Raw genomic sequence first — 21787 nt, 5'->3', positions numbered from 1 at the left:
GTTCCAAAACAGCTGATTTATTCTGTTTTGAATAAAAAAATATTTAAAAGAAATTATCAGCTGAAGATTATTTTCAGAAATATTTTATCTCACTGTTGAACAAAAAACAAACTGTAAGTTAGGCCTACTGTAGCCACGCTGTGTTTTTTGTTTAACCTATTAACCAGTTATTTGTAACCATTTCACTTTGTTTTTGTGTTAAGTGTTAACTTTTTAAAAAATGGCAGGTAATTTTAGACATACTCCGAATTAGCTAACATGCATTTAATGTATGGAATGGGACACTACTGTAATAGTACTGAAGCAAGACGTTTGTATCAAGAGAACTTTCCTAACCGAGTATGTCCAAGTTCAAGGTTTTTTGCCACTATTCATCAACGTCTGTCTGAGACAGATTCTTTGATATCCAAAGAGCACATTTATGCAGGCAGACCTCGATCTACTAAGACTGTTGAGTTAGAAGAACAAGTTCTCAATGAAATTTATGAACATCCCGAGAAGAACACAAGAGAATTGTCAGTGCAGTTTAATGTCAATCAATCTATTATTTGGAGGATACTAAAAGAGCAACAATTACATCCATACCACCTCCAGAAAGTTCATACTCTATTGCCACGAGACTGTATTCCCCGTGCTGGTATTTGCCGATGGTTTTTAGTAAAACTTGTTTACCCAAACTTTTTAACAACCGTTTTATTTACCGACGAGGCACACTTTACAATAACAGCTATCGTTAACGTCCACAACCAACATATTTGGGCAGCTGAGAATCCTCATGCCATCAATCCCAATCTTCCACAACATCAGTTTTCAGTAAACATTTGGGCAGGAATCATAGGAGATCATCTACTTCTGTTCGAGCTTCCTCCCAGGCTTAATGGCATAATCTACTCGAACTTTTTGAGAGAGGAGCTATTTAGCTTACTTGAAGATGTACCTCTTCAGTTGCGCCAAAACATTTGGTTTATGCATGATGGAGCTCCAGCACATCAACATAATCTACTAGTCTTTTGGTATAAGTTTAATGTCATTTAGATATGCTTTTTCCATATAAAAAAATTTTTTCATAAAAAACCGAATATTTTATTTGCAATCAGCTACAACTTATGAGTTATTAGTTCTCTCCTCATAAAACAGCAACATTTTGTGGTGTAATGTACTGCATAAGAATACATTTTATCCAACTTTTATTTACACAGCTTACATAATTCTTTTCAGAATTAAATTCTCTACAATTTTTATTGCGAAAAATTATTTGTTTACTGGTCATCAAAGAAAGTTATTGGGCATCAAACGTAGAAGTCTGTGTTTTTCTACTTGAATTTTTTGCATTTTTCAACTCTTTACTCAAAAACTACTCACACTACAGCTTCCAGACTAGTTTTATTCAATTTTTCAGATATTTTTCCATATGAATCCAGCATAAGTTTTTCAAAAACTAGTCCCCAAGCAATTCAGCATCGGTTTATTTCACCAGAGGAACTGAATTCCGGGCGAAATCTTTCACACTGTATAGCTCGCTAATGAAGCGTTTATGGATATATGTTTATAAGAACTTTTTTTCTTATTTCTACCTCTACTATCACGCATTAAATTATTTTACCATAATTATGAATCACTCTGTATAATAAGAGAGAGTAGGGTTGTGTGTGTTCGTTTGTTCGCATCAAAACATGTCAACTTGTGGATTGCATACCGGAAAAACGGAAATTATTTAGATCTCCAAATTTTGCACATAGATTCTAAAAATATCAATCTCGTGCACCTGGAAGCCCAAATTTCAATTTTCCTTCTAGATTTTTCAGAATTAATGTTTGAATTCCATCAATGGTACATACGATTTCATAAAGAAATCACCAAATCATATGGTCGAAATTAGAAAAGGAACATCTGTTTCTATTATTGCTTTCTACCTGATACCACTTAAACTCAATAATATTGTTTTGAGAATTGATAAATATTATTATTATAAATATAATAATAGTATTGTTTTGATAATTAATAAATATTTTCATTTTCACAAACTCTGTATAATAATATGGTGAATGTGGAACAGCTACATCAAAGATTATCTCAAAAACATCTGTTTAGAAAAAACTTTACCCAGTTGCATACGTCTGTTAACGTTTAATCGCGATAAAATGATATACTTTAATTAAGATTAGCGATAACCGATGCATTTTGGTTGCACAAAAAAGAAATTTCAAGCGATAACACCAATCAAACTAATCGACGAGAAAAAATTTTAACAGGCCATTCACGGGGAATTAAATCCAACTAACGCCGATAAGGTACCTACTGATAGCTGTCTTCCAAAATTAGTTTTTGGTGAAAAAACTACAGAATTCAGAGTATGAGCTAAATATATGAATGCATTTTATCCTTTAATAAAATAGAGTATTAGCATTAATACTGATATTAGCATTCAAAATGAGATCCTCATTTTTGAGGTTAGTTTTCGATCTGGTTCGTTTGCAGACAGCAGCACAGCACGACACTAGCGACGCTAGCGACAGACACAACATTTTTATGGCGCATGAGTAATGAATAGTCACCGCTTCAATAACATAACCTCACTTTTTTGCCATTTTTTTAGAATAATAATTTTAATAATATCACTGTCGGATAAATTACAGTGTTGCCGGATTATGAAACCGTTAAAATCTTGGTTAGTTAACCGGAAAACTTAATCGGAATTAAAAACTAACCGATCTTTGTGGAACTGATATGAATCCCTAAAACTAACGCTGATTTGTTAATCGGCGTTAATGTCTATATTTAACAGACGTAAGTGCAACTGGCCCATAGTTTTGAAACTTCGTTTTCCTGATGCAATGTTTAGGCCTACACGTGGCATACATTATTAATTTTTCAGCTAGAACAGCTTTTTGAGACAAAGTGCTAAATAAACGTCTACAGTTTCATCAATGCTGTATCGGCAATATGAAAATACATGCAGTTAATAATTATGTCTTTGAATAAAGGTGTTGATATTTACATCAAGAAATTATTCTCTTTCATTTTTATTTAATTAAAATTTCAAAATTATTCGAGTCCTGATATAAGGGGTATTTTGGCAAGCTGAGCAAAAAATAAGGTAACTTTTCGTTATATCTTCAAATGAAAAATGAGTTTTGTGGGTTGTCAAAACTCTCTCTGAGAGGTAAACTATTCAACTTATACACTATCTTTTAGTAAAATAACAATGATCATCCATCCATCTATTATCTTCTATACTATAGCCTAATAAAGGAAAGAACTGGATAGGATTATACACGTATACAGGTGTAAAGTATAGGAAAATTATGTTTGACGCATCATCACGTCTGAACTACTGGACTGATTAACTTGAAATTTTGCATATAGATTCTTGCTTAACCGAGGATTATAAACCGATGGTTATAAACCTATTTTAAATTATTCAATATTTGATTACATCAAGTTTTCAGTCTTTCAAGTTTTCAATTATTTGTCATGCTTTCAGTTGTTGTAAGGAAGCAGCAGAACATTTCTCTTAAAAGGGAAATTAAAAGATAGGTATGATTGGGGATCCTTTTTGAATGATAAAAACAGGTTTTCCGTCGCACCCAAATTTTTTCCGCCATTTAGGAATCACCATTTTGAATCCAACTCCTTTTTTTAATTGAAAGGTGGTCATATGATACATGATTCCGATACAGGATTTCCAGAGAAAAGGTATGGTGAGAACCGCACATCGATATCTCAAACCTTTCAAAATTTATTCTCATTGATTTCCTTTATTATAGTATAGAAGATGATATATCCATCTATCTATCATCTTCTATAATATAATAAAGGAAAGAACTGGCTTAAACACGTGTAGAGGATAGGAAAATTATGTTTGACGCATCATCACGTCTGAACTACTGGACTGATTCACTTCAAATGCTGCTTATAAATTCTTAATCAACCGAGGATTCTTATAGGCCTATTTTCAATTCTTCTAGATTTCAAAACCTTTCAAGTTTTAAAATAGACCCTTGCGAAGCACGGGTTACCTGCTAGTATTAAATAATTTCGTGTATCACGTCGATGTTATGTTTATTTTGTTCAAGAGCATCTCTTTGTAATGACATATAATATTTCTCAATTTGAATTAAAATGAAGTTAAATAATTATATGCTAATAACGGTCTTTATTTTCAGAGTTTAGATACTTACGCACAAATTTTCCGAAGTACTCTGGCGGCTACTGCTTTAAAGAGGACTGTAATTATTATTTTGGATGGACTGGATCAGGTGGGTTGATTTTCATTTCACTAACTTTGAAGATTATCTTATTGATTCTCACATATAATTTCTGAAATTGAAACAGTCCTGAAAAATTTTATTAGTACCTTAATTTATCCTATCTTCCTTTACTAGAAATATTACACAGAAACAGATTGCAAAATATTTGAAATGAAGTGGTGCAATCATTTCTATAACAAGTGATCGGTTGTTTCATCAGAACTTGGCTCTGGCAAATAAATTCAGCAATTTTCCAACTCAATCTAGAGAAGTTTCATTATAAATCTCTTATACAATGACGGATCTTGAAAAATTTACGCAAAATTTAATATCTATGTATGCAATAAAGCTGTATAAATGTCTATCTGATTATCACCACATACTCTTCGGTATCAAGTGAATAGAGGCTTGAATGTTCTCTTGAATCGAAAGCCTGTTACTTAAATTTTTCAGTTCATCCGGCGCTAGATGAGACTCTTCAAACTAACTGATTCGTTACATAGAATACATCTCAATAACCTGATGATTTTTGTTGATGCCAGGAAATATCAAACGGTAGATTTCATAAAACAGATTTTTAAGGTGTAATAAAAACTATGTTGTCAGTTCCACATAATTTTATTTAAGCCAAACTTAAGTTTAACTGTCGGTCCCGGCTGAAGTATGACAGTCGTGAGGCCCATTGACGGCTTAAATTATATATTCAGGCGGTGGGACCTTCCCGCAAGGGACTCCCCACCAACAAAAGCCATACGAATTTACTTTTTCACTTTTTAAGTTTGAATGCACTAAGGCATCTTCAGTGGTCCTGTAGTTTAGACTCTGAACCAAAAAAGTAGTCTAGACTCAGTCTAACCAAAAAAGACCACTAAGATGATGCCTTAGTGCATTTAAACTTAAGTTTGGCTCAACTAAATTATGTAAAACTGACAACATCGTTTTTATTTGACCTTAATATGGAGAAATTAAATTCCACAATATTTGTTCATAGTGTAAAAAGATTTTTATTCGAGGAAATAGAAGTATATTTGAATATTTATTATGTCAGAAAATTTCAAACGCTGGATTTGATGAAATATGTTTTTATTCGAGATAAAGAAAGTATAATCAAATATTTATCAAGTCAGGAGATTACTAACAAAGAATAATATGAAACAGTAGGTTTTTTTATTGTTTTAAAGTATTTCATTGAAAATGTGTTTTTGTGCACTAATATGAATTCTCTTACATAAAAGTCGATGAGCTAAGGTATGGCAATGTCTAAGTATAATCATCAGTGTGATCACCTCGCATGGACTGCTGCATCTTGCCTTGCATCTGAAAATGTAAATATTTCTCATCATTCTTGCTCTAAAGATTCTACAACTTGTTGTTTTGACTGTGTGCAGGTCCGTGACTTTGGGACTGACAATTATGACTGGCTACCTACGTCGTTGCCTCCCAATGTTCGAATGATTCTGACAGCAAACGATGATAATAAAGTGAATCATTTTGAAAGAATTGAGAGAAGACTTGGATCAACGGGAGGCTATTATGTAAAGGTATGAGTGGATTGTATAATGAGATTCACTTAATACTGTCAGTATTCCTTATCAGTGTTTCTCATTCAACCAGTTAATCTCAATAACAAACTTCATGTATCTAGTTTTAAGAGTCTTATCAAGAATATAGGAAAATATAAAAAAAGCTATTAACGAGAAAAGTATTATGTTCTCTATAATAGCATTCAATTCATTTATTGATTCAATAATACACCATGAATAGAAATGCTTGGGGAAGAAACAACAGGTACAGCCAGAAACTTGTCTGTCCCGAATTTTGATCGATATGTCCTGTATCAAAAAGTATGCTCTGTATTTCACTTCATAAATTCAAGTCCGATTTCCAGAATAAATTCACAAGCCAGAAACGTTTAATAAGGTTAATTGAAAACAGGTTTTAAGGATATTAAAGGTGATTTTTTATCCATTTCAAGCGACTATGTATTAATACACTTTTTTCTATGTTTTTCACACGACATGCAGTCAAATATTCAAGTAAATAATCAAAATCTCGTTTTTAACAAGTTTGAGAATGAAGTAAAAGATTTTGATTATTTACTTAAATATTTGACTGCATGTCGTGTGAAATACATAGAAAAAAGTGTGTTAAATGGATATACTACACTCAATTAGCACTAGAAACTTGAAAGTATTAACTTACTTTTTTAATTTGGTTTTATAAAAGAAACAAACTTTACAACCGTACGTATATATCTCTTCTCTATTGGCTTTGTCCAGTTAGACCAAGCTACTCTAAGAAGTAATGTGTCTCCCTTACTATATCAGACAGAGAATTGTAATAACGTACCTTATATCAAAATGATTGGTCGAAATGATTGTCTGACCTTTAGCATTAGCGGTGATAAATAATAAAAGGTCATAGGAGTTTGAAATGCATAGATCATACTACACCTAATCAAATCAAAAGTTATGTTTTGTATAGAAGAAAGGACGAAACGGTTGAAACTGCAGTTTTTCATGATTTCTGGGTAAACGCTATCCTAAGAAAGGCTCAGATATCAGAATGAGTTCATGCGTCTGAAAGTAATAAATTGACTTATTACTTATATGTTACAGTTGATTGTACTTGAACTGAAAGTAATAGTTCAATGTACTTGAATTTTAAGGTTGGTTCTCAATCATCAAAATGTAATGCCATTATGCAGCTAACATCAAAGTTGCGAGTAACATATAGAAATATAAATGACTACTCTTTTAAGAGTTGCTATAGTTTACATAATATTTCTTGACGGTGTAATTATGTGATTTTCATGTATTTAATGAAACCACTGTTTTTCCAAGTTTAGAACTTTCTTAAAACTTTTTTAAAACTTTCTAATAAAATCTTCCAAATTTATATTTGTTCTGGTAACAAATTATTTTTTCTTACCCCCTGTTTGCTGGTGTGATGTGATGAGGATATGTTGACTTGAAAACTATTTTATTATTTCAAATGGCATCAATTGTTTAGTAGTAATGGTAAGGGATAAAAATTTATTTATTCAGGAATACAAAGAGTACAATTCATGTCAGAACTGACAAAAGATTTCCGCATTTTTTACGGCTGTGTAACAGGCTATGAAAAACATTTTACTGGTGATATTTATCAAAGTTTCCCGATTTGGATACTATCAAGTTATCAAAAAAAGTTCTCAGGAGATTTTTCTTTCTGATTATCCCTTTTTCATATATGAGCGCCCAAATTAAACATTTTTGAAACAGATCATTTCAAATTCGGTAAAAGATAAATTCATGAAACTTTGAGGATACTTCATGTTATTGTTGATGAGATGAAGATTTTTTTATAAAAATAATAATTTTACAGTAACTGTTATTCCATTTTGAAAAAATGACTAATTAAGAATACAATGAAGAATGTATCCTTGAAGTTTCATGAATTTATCTCTTACGGAATTTGAAATGATCTATTTCATCAATTTTAACCTTGGGCGCTCACATCTCAAAATGTAATTATCGGTAAACAACATTTTCTGAGAAACCTCTTCCATTTTGAATAACTTGATAGTATCCAAATCGAATTGTTCTTAAGAATATCACCGTTAAATTTTTTTTTGGCTTGTTGCACAGCCCTAACATTGTTCAGCTCTAAGAAAATACAAGCAGACTGTATAAACGGTATACCCTGAAATCACACCACAGCCCAAACTACTGAGCCTACAAATTTGAAATTTTGCACAATTGTTTATGATAGCCTCAAAACATCCACTAAGAAAGGATTTTCAGAAATTTGCCCCCCTGAGGGAGCTGGGGCCCCCCAAAAATTTTGTACTTTTTAACCGCTCATTACACAGCAAAGTCATGAGGAACTTTTTTGTTCAGCTACGAAAAAAAATCAGATCTATGCAGAAAAAATCCGACCAGGAGCAGAGAGGGGTCCAGGAGAGGACATTTTTTGAAAATTTTCATGTAAAATCACACTACAGCTCAAACTAATTGGCCAAATATTCTTCAAACATGCTAGACGCACACTAAGAACGCATTTTGAGATATTTTGCCTCTAAGGGTTTCAAAGGATGAAAAAGGATCCTATTTAGTAAGGTTATGAACATGGTAAGGTGAATGCCATATGGAACTGATATAATTGACACATGATATTCTAACATATGTTGTAATCATTGAAAAGCTTAAAATAATTTTATCAATCAGCTGATCGAATACAATTTTCCGTGGATCGAAAGTGCGAGCTTATTGCCACGTGTTTGTTTCATTGTTGTATGCTTGGCCAGTTCGGTTTGCGCCTTCTATCAGCTGTATATGGAGTCTCATACATTCCGATTAGAACAGAGCACAGAGATTTTCTTTGGTTAGGAGTTTGTTGATAATTCTTTTTTCATATTCAAATTTTATTGCAAACAAAAAAAAAAACGTTGAAAAATGTCTTAATAGACAACAAGATTACGAAAACAAGATGTCAAACATAAACCTACATTTATTTGTAGCACGGCCAGAAAAAGACAAACTTGAGTACTACTAGCTTTTTGTAAACAAAAAGTACGAGTTGATGAGAGATGCGAGTAATCTCTTATATTTGATCTAAATGGTTATTCATATTGTAGTAGTCTGGGTCACTTCAATCAAAGTTTTTTTATTTTGTAACTAATAAATTTAATATGTATTGATTGTTCATAATGTATCCAGTGTCCATAATGGAAGTGATTGAACTAATCAAAATTAATGGCTTACTGGTCCCTCATAGAATTTATAGTATTCCTGGTGATTGAGCCTGTCTTTTTTCAGCGTTGACTATTAATAATAAAGCTTTATTTACAACTAGCTTACCTGGCGAACTTCGTACCGCCAAAAAGTCAATGTATCTCATGTCACACTTTACTTTATTTGGTGAATCATGAAATTTATCTGACAATCAATATTCTCATTTACATCTGAATACGGACTTCCTATGTGCTTAGTCATGCAGCATTCATTATTCCCAAAACATATTCTTCTCAATCAATTTGTAGTAATATCTAACAGTAAAGTGTTGAATTAAAAAAAATAGATAGGAGAGATCAGTGTTTCAAAGATGAATTCAATGTTTTCATAGTTGTTGATTGTCAATAAATGGTCCAGGAAATATGCGATGTACGATGAATCACACAGAATTCCATATTCTTTCCATCTTCCATTTTAGGATGAATATAAGCTAAGCTAAGTTAAAAAAAATGTAAATTATTCTGCCATTAATGAATGCAATACGAACAACTCTCTTCCATGAGGTGAATAATTTTTTTCCAACATTTTCCGGTTACTCAATGATAGGGGAGTGATAATTATTTGTAAAGGTCTTCTAAGGAACCATTATCTACAGCTGGTACCAATCAACTACACTTCAACTCCAAACTACCGTTGTAATACCAGTAGCTTACACAATTTATCATAGGGTGACGTGTTTATTACAGCTGGTAACTTTAGATGCTGAATCATATTATCTTAATATTATCTTGAATCATTATCATCTTCCCGTTCTTCGGTAGCCGCTAGGCCGACAATTTCGAAAAAATAGGTCTGTAAAATGGATTAATAAATAATTATTATTACCCTATTGAAATTTCTTCCCCAATATTTACACAACATATTCCCAAAGTTTCATGCCGTTATGTCAAGTATTTTTCAAGTCATAGGGAACAAACACACAAACAGACATCCATTTATATATATATATATATATATATATATATATATAATATATATATATATATATATATATAAATAAATGATAGAAGATAGATATAATATATAGAAGATAGAAGATTTCATTTGGCTCAAACAAAAGCTAAAATGGAGGTAGACTGATAAGGTTGACAACTTTCAGTTCTGTTGTTTTAACATTTTTTTCAAATCACTTTCAAAAAGTTCATGTAGTACCTATTATTGTGTTTGAGACACTTCTGGCACTATCATAGTTTCACAACTATTCTGTTCTACACTCCTATCTCTTGCAGTCGTTAACCATATCTATAATAAAATGAAGAGTTGGCTTGTACACGTACGGGATAGGAAAATTATGTTTGACGCATCGTCACGTCTGAACTACTGGACTAATTAACTTGAAATTTTGCATATAGGCTAGATTCTTAATTAACCAAGGATGGTTATAGGCCTATTTTCAATTCTTCAAAATTTCATTACGTCAAGTTTGAAAATAGATCCTTGCGAAGCACGGGTTCCTGCTAGTAATTCTTATATCTTTGTCTTTAAAAAGGCCAAGAAACATTCGTTATTGCTAGAAAACTTGGGTGCTATTAAAAATTACAATGTTGATACAGGGTGATTCAAAATTATGGTAAAATAATTCAATACGTGATAGTAGAGGTAAAAATAAGAAAAAAGTTCTCATAAACATATATCCATAAACGCTTCATTAGCGAGCTATACAGGATGATAGTTTTCGCCCGGAATTCAGTTCCTCTGGTGAAATACACCGATGCTGAATTGTTTGGGGACTAGTTTTTGAAAAACTTATGCTGGATTCATATGGAAAAATATCTGAAAAATTGAATAAAACTAGTCTGGAAGCTGTAATGTAAGTAGTTTTTGAGAAAAAAGTTGAAATATGCAAAAAATCTAAGTAGAAAAACACAGACTTCTACGTTTGATGCCCAATAACTTTCTTTAATGACCAGTAGACAAATAATTTTTCACAATTAAAATTGTAGAGAATTTAATTCTGAAAAGAATTATGTAAGCTGTGTAAACTAAATTTCAATTAAAGTTGAATAAAATGTATTCTTATGTAGTACATTACACCACAAAAATTTGCTGTTTTATGAGGAGAGAACTAATAACTCATAGGTTGTAGCTGATTGCCAATAAAACATGGATTTTAATAACATCTGTTCCAAAACAGCTGATAATTTCTTTTTAATATTTTCTTATTTAAAATAAAATAAATCATCTGTTTTGGAATATCATTTTCAGAAATATTTTAGCTCACTGTTTAACAAAACAACAAACTGTAAGTTAGGCCTACTGTAACCGCGCTGTGTTTTTTGTTTAATCTATCAACCAGCTATTTGTAACCATTCCACTTTGCTTTTGTGTTAACTTTTTAAAAAATGGCAGATAATTTTAGACATTATTCATACTCCGAATTAGCTGACATGAATTTAATGTATGGAATGGGGCACTACTGTAATAGTACTGAAGCAAGACGTTTGTATCGAGAGAACTTTCCTAACCGAGTATGTCCAAGTTCAAGGTTTTTTGCCACTATTCATCAATGTCTGTCTGAAACAGGTTCTTTGATATCCAAAGAGCACATTCATGCTCGGGGCAGACCCCGATCTACTTGAGTTGGAAGAACAAGTACTCAATGAAATTTATGAACATCCAGAGAAGAGCACGAGAGAATTGTCAGTGCAGTTTAATGTCAATCAATCTATTATTTGGAGGATACTAAAAGAGAAACAATTACATCCATACCACCTCCAGAAAGTTCATACTCTATTGTCACGAGACTGTATTCCCCGTGCTGGTATTTTCCGATGGTTTTTAGTAAAACTTGTTAACCCAAACTTATTAACAACCGTTTCATTTACCGTCGAGGCACACTTTACAAGAACAGCTATCGTTAACTTCCACAACCGACATATTTGGGCAGATGAGAATCCTCATGCCATCAATCCTAATCGTCCACAACATCAGTTTTCAGTAAACATTGGGCAGGAATCATAGGAGATCATCTACTTCTGTTCAAGCTTCCTCCAAGGCTTAATGGCATAATCTACTCGAACTTTTTGAGAGAGGAGCTATTTAGCTTACTTGAAGATGTACCTCTTCAGTTGCGCCAAAACATTTGGTTTATGCATGATGGAGCTCCAGCACACTTCAGTGTTGCTGTTCGTGAACACCTGAATCACAGCTTTCCAAATCAATGGATAGGCCGAGGTGGGCCAGTACCATGGCCAGCTAGGTCACCAGACTTAAATCCTTTGGATTTTTATCTTTGGGGACACTTGAAAACCTTAGTATACAATACTCCGATTGATACCATTGAAGAACTCCTATTAAGGATTTTGAACGGAATAGAAATGATAAAGCAGACTCCTGGAATATTTGAACAGGTCCGACAATCGATGAGAAGACGTATGAACATATGCATTCGAAACAATGGAGGTCACATTGAACATCATCTCTAGTCTTTTGGTATGAGTTTAATGTCATTTAAATATGCTACTTTTCATATAAAAATAAAACTTTTCATAAAAAACCGATTATTTTATTTGCAATCAGCTACAACCTATGAGTTATTAGTTCTCTCCCCAAAAAACAGCAAATTTTTGTGGTGTAATGTACTACATAAGAATACATTTTATTCAACTTTAATTGAAATTTAGTTTACACAGCTTACATAATTCTTTTCAGAATTAAATTCCCTACAATTCTTATTGTGAAAAATTATTTGTCTACTGGTCATTAAAGAAAGTTATTGGGCATCAAACGTAGAAGTCTGTGTTTTTCTACTTAGATTTTTTGCATATTTCAACTTTTTTCTCAAAAACTACTTACATTACAGCTTTCAGACTAGTTTTATTCAATTTTTCAGATATTTTTCCATATGAATCCAGCATAAGTTTTTCAAAAACTAGTCCCCAAACAATTCAGCATCGGTGTATTTCACCAGAGGAGCTGAATTCCGGGCGAAAACTATCACTCTGTATAGCTCGCTAATGAAGCGTTTCTGGATATATGTTTATGAGAACTTTTCTTCTTATTTTTACCTCTACTATCACGTATTGAATTATTTTACCATAATTTTGAATCACTCTGTATCAACATTGTACTTTTCAATAGCACCCAAGTTTTCTAGCAATAACGAATGTTTCTTGGGTCCTTAATTCAACCATACGGGTTGAAAGGGCTGAATCCCTAGGATTGTTGAATTTTAGTTGGCCTTCTGTCTGCTTAATACTATATTCTACTTATTTAACTAAGATCTGTATTCTACTAAGGTTAGCTACCTAATTTGTTCAACGTTTTTTCTATTCTATGGTATTATGTTTTTTGTCTCTAGATGCCAACTCTTGATGAGCTAGAAGCTCAGAACATCTTGATGTCTTCTGTTGTTGAATACAATCATAGTGTCAATAGCACCGTACAAGATTGTGTCAAAGCATCAGTAGCTGAGTGCACATTACCGTTATACATCAAGGTAAGTTAGTAATGAACTTTGGGGTTAGTTTCCACAGTGAAAGCTCAAACTAAATTGAATCAGCTGGTGAACCAGAAATGCGTGGCTCACAAACACAGAGTATGGCAGTATGTAGTCCTGGGAAATAATTTTTATTCTAGAGACACTAATTTCTTAGTTTATTTTTCTAGTTGATCATGTTGTAAGCACAACGGAATTTATTAGTGTCTCTCCAATTGCTTTGCCCTACTATAAAGTGTATTCGCATAGTAGATTACTAAGTCTTAATGGGAGGAATGAGTGGCATTCACTTCATCATGATCTAGAATAAGCCCGGATTAGCAACTTGAGTAATTCAAGTTGCAGTTGCTTTCAGAAAGTCCAGTAGATACAGTAACATACATTCAATTCTAAATTTATCAAGCAATTCTGAATGCTATCAGTTTACAAAGTGGGTGAAAAGTCCGTGAACGACTTAATATCTCATACACAAAGGTGATTTGACGGTGGGTGTGATTGGGAATCCTACTCAAATTGAAAATACTATTTTACTTCAAAAATCTGGTCCGCCATCTTGGATCCGCCATTTTGAATACAACTTTGTTTTTTTTTATAGGAAGGTGGTCATGCGATACATGATTTCGATACGGGATTTCAAGAAGCAATGAATGGCGAAAACCGCATATTGATAATTATCTCAAACCGTTTCGAAGATATTCACATTATAAATCAATATCATGCAAATCAGAAATGAAATAGATAAGTCTAATCGTATTTATTAATAATGTGAATATCTTCGAAACGGTTTGAGATATCGAAGTGCGGATTTAGCCATTTATTTTGTCTTGGAATCATGTATGAGATATTAAGCCGTTCTCGGACTTTTCACCCATTCTGTATTACGGTACCATTTGATAGAGAGAACTAATCCCTAACTAGTGTGCAACGGTGTAGCTGACTGTGTGCCTTCAACGGAAACTTGTTGCAATGAAACTTGAACTGAATAACTCAACTTCATATTTATTTCAGTATCTCAAGAAATGGTCAAAATAGGTAGGCCTACTTGATGAATTATTGAGTACTTGACAAACCGAGACTCTTCCGTCTCTATTTAGATTGGGAGGTCACATGCTAGCCACTTTCATTTTTCTAATTGTATAGTAAAAAGTTTTTTTTTTAATTCATCAAAAATTAACAAATATATTGTATAAATTACAGTTTGAAAAAATGAAGAATGCCACCCCTGAGGGAACTGTGCGGGATCATATTACAAATAAACATAAGTCATTATCTATCATACCAAAATGAAACAGTGAATTTTATAAACATTTTAACCAACTATAAGATTTAAAAAAATCTACTTACTGCTCATTATTCTAATATTGTGTCTCAAGCAGAATCTAATAGCGTTTTCACCACTTTCATTTCCAATGCTAACTTTTACATCACCTCAGTGCTCAGTGCGAACTTTTCAATGAGTTCTTGCATTGCAATCAGACTTTCTCCAGTTTGCTTCTCAATCACTATCTTTTTTGGTGGATAGATCATTCATAATATTTATTTTTACATTTCGGGACAAAAGAATAACCTTTCCTTCCTGAGGAGAACGTTCGATAATATCCATGTACTTTTGTCCCGTGTTGTATACAATATTTTTTGTCATCCTACATTTATAAAATATATTGTTCAACTTCCTTTCATAATGATCCCCATACTATGTGGACTATGTCGTCAGAATAGCTCTGGACAAAGTCACTTTTACTGGTAATTTCATGAAGGAGACCATCAACCAAAAGGTTCCACAGAAGATGTGAAAGCACACCTCCCTGCGAACAACCCTTTGCAGGTCTGACTCACCTTGAAGATCAGCCCTGATCAGCCTGGAGCAGAGCATAGTCTCAATCCACCTACATATAGCAGACTCAAGACCATACCCCCACACGGCTCGGACCATGGCCTTGTAAGTAACATTGTCAAATGTGCCTTCAATGTCCATGAAGGCACATAGAGCAATCTCTTTGGCAGCAAGGCTGTCCTCCACCCTGCTTACAAGCTGATGTCTCACAGGACTTGCCAGGCTGATAAGCATGCTGATTCCTGTGGAGGGGAGTGTCTGAAAGCACTCCCTTCCTTAGATGTCTTTCCACCAGTCTCTCCAGCGTCTTCAAGAGAAAAGATGTGAGACTGATGGGACGAAATGATTTTGCAGCTGAGAAGTCCTCTCTTTGGAATGAAGACTACTCTACTGAGGCACCAGGCTTGAGGGATGTACCCATCTGGATAATCCAGACTTCCTCTAAAGAGTTCACATAAGAGGACTAATAGAGCTTCTGGACCTTGCTGCAGCCTAGCTGGTACTATGCCATCCTCCAGGAGATTTGAAGGGGCCAAGCTTGGAGATAGCCCATTTAACTTTGGAGAGTGTGACAATTCGCCTAGCTAACGTCCAGCTTCCACAACCAGCTCTCGGCCATGAGCTCATTTTGCTGTTGCCAGGCATGCTTGAGCAATCACTCTCAAAAATACAATCTGGAAAGTGTGTCTCAATAAGAAGTTTGAGACTTCCATCAATTCCAGTGGTATATTGTCCCCCTGGTGACCGGCTGACCTCAGAGTTCCCAAGAGTCCAATTGGGCTTGAAGCTTGAACAAGCTGCAGTCTTGCTGCTGCACTGAGACTGTATTCTGAAAATCAGAGGCAATCTGATCAATGTCTGCAAAGCAGGTAACCCTCCTACCCAATGATCCAAGTTAGGACAGGTCAAACTTGTAGAGTGACCAATCTGTTTCCCTCGGATCCCGGTAGCAGGAATAGCCACCTTCACTTCGCATGTTGAAACAGACATACTTCATGTTGTGATCAGACAAAAAGGCCTCATGACTTACGTGCTAATATTGTCAATGACCCTTAGAAGTCCTTCTGAGCAGAATGTGATGTTAATAACCTCACTCCGGTTTCTTGTAACAAACGCAGGACGGTTTCCAACATTGCAAACATAAAGATTCTCGGATATGAGAAACTGAAGAAGAGCCTCCCATCGTGATTTCTCATCCAATTGTGTGGTGAGCATTGGCGTCACAACCTACAAGGAGTTGTTGTCCGCCAGCACAACACCACAAGATGACTCCACCAGAAGTTCAAGTTCCCCTGATGGAGGAAGGTCCCCAGAGTCATAGGGCAAGTTGACTGAGCCTGCAGTTGTGCTCCATTTCCTGCCCTCATTGGTCCAGGTTATAGACTCCGCAGTAAGATCTCTGGAACAGAATTCATTAAGAGTTAGGCAGTCCATATCTCTCCTCACAAGTATGCAGGTTCTGATATTTTTGAGAGAGGTACAGAAGATCAACCTACCCTTTGTATCACCCAGGCCTGCAACCCTTCCTCGGTGAAGCCATGGTTCTTGGATCAGCGCCAGGTCAAATTCCTATCTGAGGAAGAACTGACAAAAAGCAGCACATGCTGCTTTACTGTGATGGAGATTTATCTGGAGGAACCTGGGCATTATCCTTAACTGGTGTTGAGATAATTGAAACTTTCCAGAATCCTGGGTTGGTCTAGAGTTGACTGACCTAACCGAACCCTCTGGAGTTTCCTTGGGATTTGGGTTTGGTTTGTTTGTTTTTTCGTTATCCATGTGGCTCTCACGAACAGCTAGGGAAGTACAGTCGACCCAGACAGAGCCTCCCATGTCCAGGCAAGGCTAAATACTGCAGGAGGGCGCATGGTATCCTGCAGGCACCGTTAGAGAAACTATATGAAAGAAGGCATGTTGCCATCCACCCATCAGCATGGTTCACATCACACCTTGGGTTGGCCTAAGAAGAAGTAGAATTTGGCCAAGGAAGGCTGACAGATGGAAAAGGAAAGAAAGAATGGCACACAGCTAAGTCAATGAAAAAGTGCCATTCTAGAAATTAAAAAGTTCCAAAGCAAAATGAGAAGGAGAAGAAGGGTTTTGGAAAGGGGTTCCCTTTTAGTCGCCTCCTACGACAAGCAGGGTTACTGTGGGTGTATTCTGTTTTCAACGAACTCTTGAGTCCGATGTTCGATTCAAAGCTCCCTCAACCCATAGGGGGCAATACGGAGTTACCTCCTAGTCACTCCTACCGCCGATATAATTTTTTTTTGTGTAATCCATTTTTTAACGGGAAAGAATAAACGTACAACTGAAATTCACTGCGTTTTGTGTAGTGTGTATGGTGAGATTGGTGTCGACGTTATGTCAAGGCCAATTGTTTCTTGTTGACGCCAACCCTCTGTTGAAGGAATAATAACATTGAGCAATGAACTACGAAGCAGCCGGCAATCCACGTCACGTGCCCCAACCATTGTTGAAGATGTACGAGACACTAACCATAGACTTACACTTGACAACTCTCTCATTAGCAATTCATTATTATTCATTAGCATCTCTCTCCAAATATTGAAATTTCAGTCGCACCTTCATTTATTTTGTTCCCGTTAAAAAACGGATGACACTACGTGTTTTTCAATCGGCGGTAGAAGTGAGTGGCATCAGAGACAAGCAATATAGTCTGTCAATATATTTGACATACATTTTGCTTATCCTTTATCTATGGTGGTAGCTCCATATTGGATTGCTCAAAGTTAACGAATGAATCATGGCACTCAAATGAAAATTCTGCATCAATGCCACTTAACGGGGAAGATAGTTCCCTGAAAACTTCAGCCTTTACCGGCCATGTACAGAGTTATAAAATAGTGTAACTTACTTTTTTGATACCTCTTGTATGTTATAATTATAGCCAATTCTGAATGATATCAGCTCTCTATATAGTTGATAGCTTAGAAGTTGACATGCTTATTCTATATTAGTCATTTTTGAAAAGACTTTCCGTTTAATTGTAAACTTGACTTGTATAAAGGCCTAATCCAACTTGAGAATCATCAAGTTCCAGTTCTTGTGAAAAATCATTATTATTCGTAATAATTATAAACTTTCCAGTTCTTGTGAAAAATCATTATTATTCGTAATAATTATAAACTTCCCAGCTCTTGTGAAAAATTATTATTTTATGTGTATCATTATTATTCGTAATATAAACAATGTAATTTTTTTTATTACAGGTTTTGGCATGGCATACATCGTGGATAGGGCCTGGCTCTGAGAGTGAGGTTATTCCAAAAGGAACAGTTGACAAGCAAGTGAAGTTGATGTTAGAACAGCTTGAAGGATTGCTTGGTACTGAACAGGTAAGCTCTAACAGTTGGTGGTTAACAAGATGGTTAGTTCTACCAATCTATGAAAAAGACATCTTGTTGTGAGTTTTTTATATTAATCCGTCAAAACTCTAAAATAAATAGCTTTTTCAAAATCTAAGCTCACTATTTTTTACAAAAAAAATACAATAACTATAATAATTACAACGTTCGATATCTGGAATATTTCATTAAAGTCAAAAATTAAGGTTTTAGTTCGTTTTCGGTAAAGCATCTACTTAATATTCAACTGAAAGAAAACGATATTCGAATTCAGAAACCAAACATTTTGGATAGAAACCTTTCCATATAAGGGCTTTGAATGAAGTTAATGATCTTGATAAATCTACTCATTTTCTAATTTGATTAAATGAAATAGAACATACATTATACTTACTTTATACTGTACAGACCCTAGATGAAGAACAACATGAATTCAAATTCAGTAACAGAATCTACTCTATCAAATCGGTCAAAATTATTTTTTCTCAATTTCTTTTTGAAGTTTCCAATCTACATGTTGATTTGGTCAGAAATAAAAAATAATTTAAAATTACTTGCTCCTACATTCAATGATTAAAATTGGAAACAAATAAATGACATAATATACTGTTCTTGCTGGGTAGATACCATGGTGTTTGATATTTTAACTTCTTTTCTTTCATGCAGGTTGCTATAGCGATGGCTTTACTAGTGGCATCCAAATTTGGTCTCTCAGATTCTGAAATGTTGGATGTGCTAGCCCATGATTCAGCTTTCCATAGTTCTTCTACATATGGTCAGTTTTCATTATTTATTAATCTTTAATATTGAGATGGGATAAAAAGCAATATTTGAACTAGAAACTAGTTTTTTAGCAAGTACCTATTTTTTTCTTAGAAAATGTATGCATTTGTATTTTTTAGAAGGAAAAATAAAAAACCTGGACTGAAGGGGAAGTTTAATTTTACCAATGCTGGGAAACATTCTGGGAAAAGCTACTTTTATCCACGACATAATGCAAACATTATAACATTACAATACAGCTGCCCCATCCGCGACCTCATAACAGCATTCTTTTCGCTTATTTTTAAAACTATACTGAAAAGTATAGTACAGTGTCGAAAATGGGACTGCTGGATCTGTAAATCAACATTACCAGCATCTTATTCAAATCTATTTAAACTATTATTATCTATATAATTATTAAATTTAAAATGCAAAATATTAGCTGAAACATTAAGCAATGGGTTATGGAGTGAAATAATCAGCTGTTATTGCAGCTGTTAGAGTATAAGGCCTATGCAACCGCTGATTTTCAAAGCTGTGCTGATTTCATATAGGCCTACTTGATGAATGTACTATAAATGAATATCTTTATTGACATAAAAACGCCAGATATGCAGATTGACTGCCAAGGCAGATGTCTCGTCATATTTTACAATTGATATAAAATATCATATAGGCCTGATGTTCCATATTTTTCCATTTTTAATTGTATAGGTAGCGTACCCTAGGCCAACACATTCAACTACAAAATCCGCCTTGTAAAATTCTTATTTCTGCCCCTTGTAAATTCATTTTTATGCATCCTACAGGTTCACAGGAAGTTATAAAAAAATAAATAATCTGAAAAATAGTGCATCCAATTTTAAAAGTGTTTGCTTAAAAATGAATAGCCAATTTTATAGCTCAGTCCCTAACATTAATTTTCAATAGATGCATGGAAACTGGATATTTCTCAAGCCACTTTAAAATTGCAATCATAATTCTGTTTCACAATTCTGGGGGCAAAACGAATCCAGGCAATTATCGCCCAGTAAGTCATAATTCTTATCAAACTAATTATATTTTCGGATCTGCACATATTTTCGAATCTACACTGCCTCTCACATTCTTCTTCAAATTTTATTTTTGACGTTTATCAATGCATTGTTAACAATGTCTATGATGATAATAAAGATTCCTACTCTTATTCTCATAGATTTATTGTTCCTCGGACTGATCTAACTAAATGCAGACGAATTTAAGTTAACAACAAATAAACTAATAAATATTATTGCAGAACATTTTATTAAAGAGAAACCCACAAAAGCACTGAATTAAAAATTAAGAACTGGATCAAGACCGAAAATGTTGTAGACAAAATGTTTTAATTTCATGCATTGATTTTTCCCCTCACTACCCAAAAGTTGTCTTTCAAACAGAATTTAATTTCATATTATCTTGTGCTTCAAGGTATTTCATTATTTTTAATCGTTTCGAGAATTGTCGAATTGTATTATGATTAGCTGATGACCTCATTTATTACGTTCTCTTTTAAAATGTTTGCTAGATTTCTGTTTATACAGATTTATACTTTTCTCTAATAGAATACTTACTAAATGCTCGTTGCTAGCACACAAACTTAGTTTTGCTGGTAACGCCAATATTAGTTGTGATTATTATTTAGTTTTTAAGGTTGCTTTAGTTATTTGGTTCATGATTTTTTCAATTTACGGTGTAAAACTGAATTTTGTTTTCATGTAAATTTTTATCGATTTGGCAATAAATTTTATACGATTTGAAATACTATTAAATATAAATATAGGCCTAATCTTCCATTTTTTAATTTTTAATTACATAGAAATACGTTTGAATTTTAGCATTTCAAAGAAGCAATATAAAAATAATTGTACAAGTTTTGGAAATTAACCATCAAACAAGCTGTAGATTTGGACTATTTCTCAATTTTGAGAGTGAAAATAGACTACATTGTTTTTCTCGCACGGCAGAATAACATACAAGGACAGCAAACCAATATTAATCAGATGCAGACTTTGGAACGTGAATGTCACCATTATAATATATTGTTTATTGACTATTTATTTTGCTTGCAGTGAAATGGGCTCCAGCTTGCTTGTTCTGGGCGAGGTTCGTGAAACGCATGTGGCCGTTCCTAACATGGCTGCCGGCTGGAGGCACATGTGTGATCCAGTGGCGTGATGCAGCAATACGCAATATTGTGCGTAAGAAGTACTCAAACCGAATGTCATGGGCGCACAGTATCCTGGCCGACTACTTCAAGGTAGATGAACATGAAAAATTATCCTCAGGTATCTAAGTAGGAGCGGTTTTTAACCTCTAAATACACTCTAGAATAAATA

General features: G+C 34.1%; 1 protein-coding gene across 4 annotated transcripts in view; it reads left to right on the top strand.

Moving 5' to 3' along the window:
* The window catches only part of LOC111055416 (NACHT and WD repeat domain-containing protein 2), a 281193-nt gene that overhangs the window by 212983 nt on the left and 46423 nt on the right, over positions 1–21787 (top strand). For all 4 annotated transcript variants that reach the window (XR_005573081.1, XM_039441803.1, XM_022342621.2 and 1 more), the window contains exons 10-15: positions 4167–4259; positions 5639–5791; positions 13326–13463; positions 18531–18656; positions 19332–19440; positions 21521–21708. Coding sequence is in view for 3 of the 4 variants with exons in the window: in XM_039441803.1 (XP_039297737.1) it covers positions 4167–4259; positions 5639–5791; positions 13326–13463; positions 18531–18656; positions 19332–19440; positions 21521–21708 (807 nt within the window). In the remaining variant the exon portion in view is untranslated. The remainder of the gene's footprint in view (positions 1–4166; positions 4260–5638; positions 5792–13325; positions 13464–18530; positions 18657–19331; positions 19441–21520; positions 21709–21787) is intronic.

The sequence above is a fragment of the Nilaparvata lugens genome, chromosome X (assembly GCF_014356525.2).
Source record: "Nilaparvata lugens isolate BPH chromosome X, ASM1435652v1, whole genome shotgun sequence".
In the NCBI taxonomy this organism is placed as follows: Eukaryota; Metazoa; Arthropoda; class Insecta; order Hemiptera; family Delphacidae; genus Nilaparvata; species Nilaparvata lugens.
Note: the sequence above shows the minus strand (reverse complement) of the source record. Positions and strands in the feature narration are given on the sequence as shown.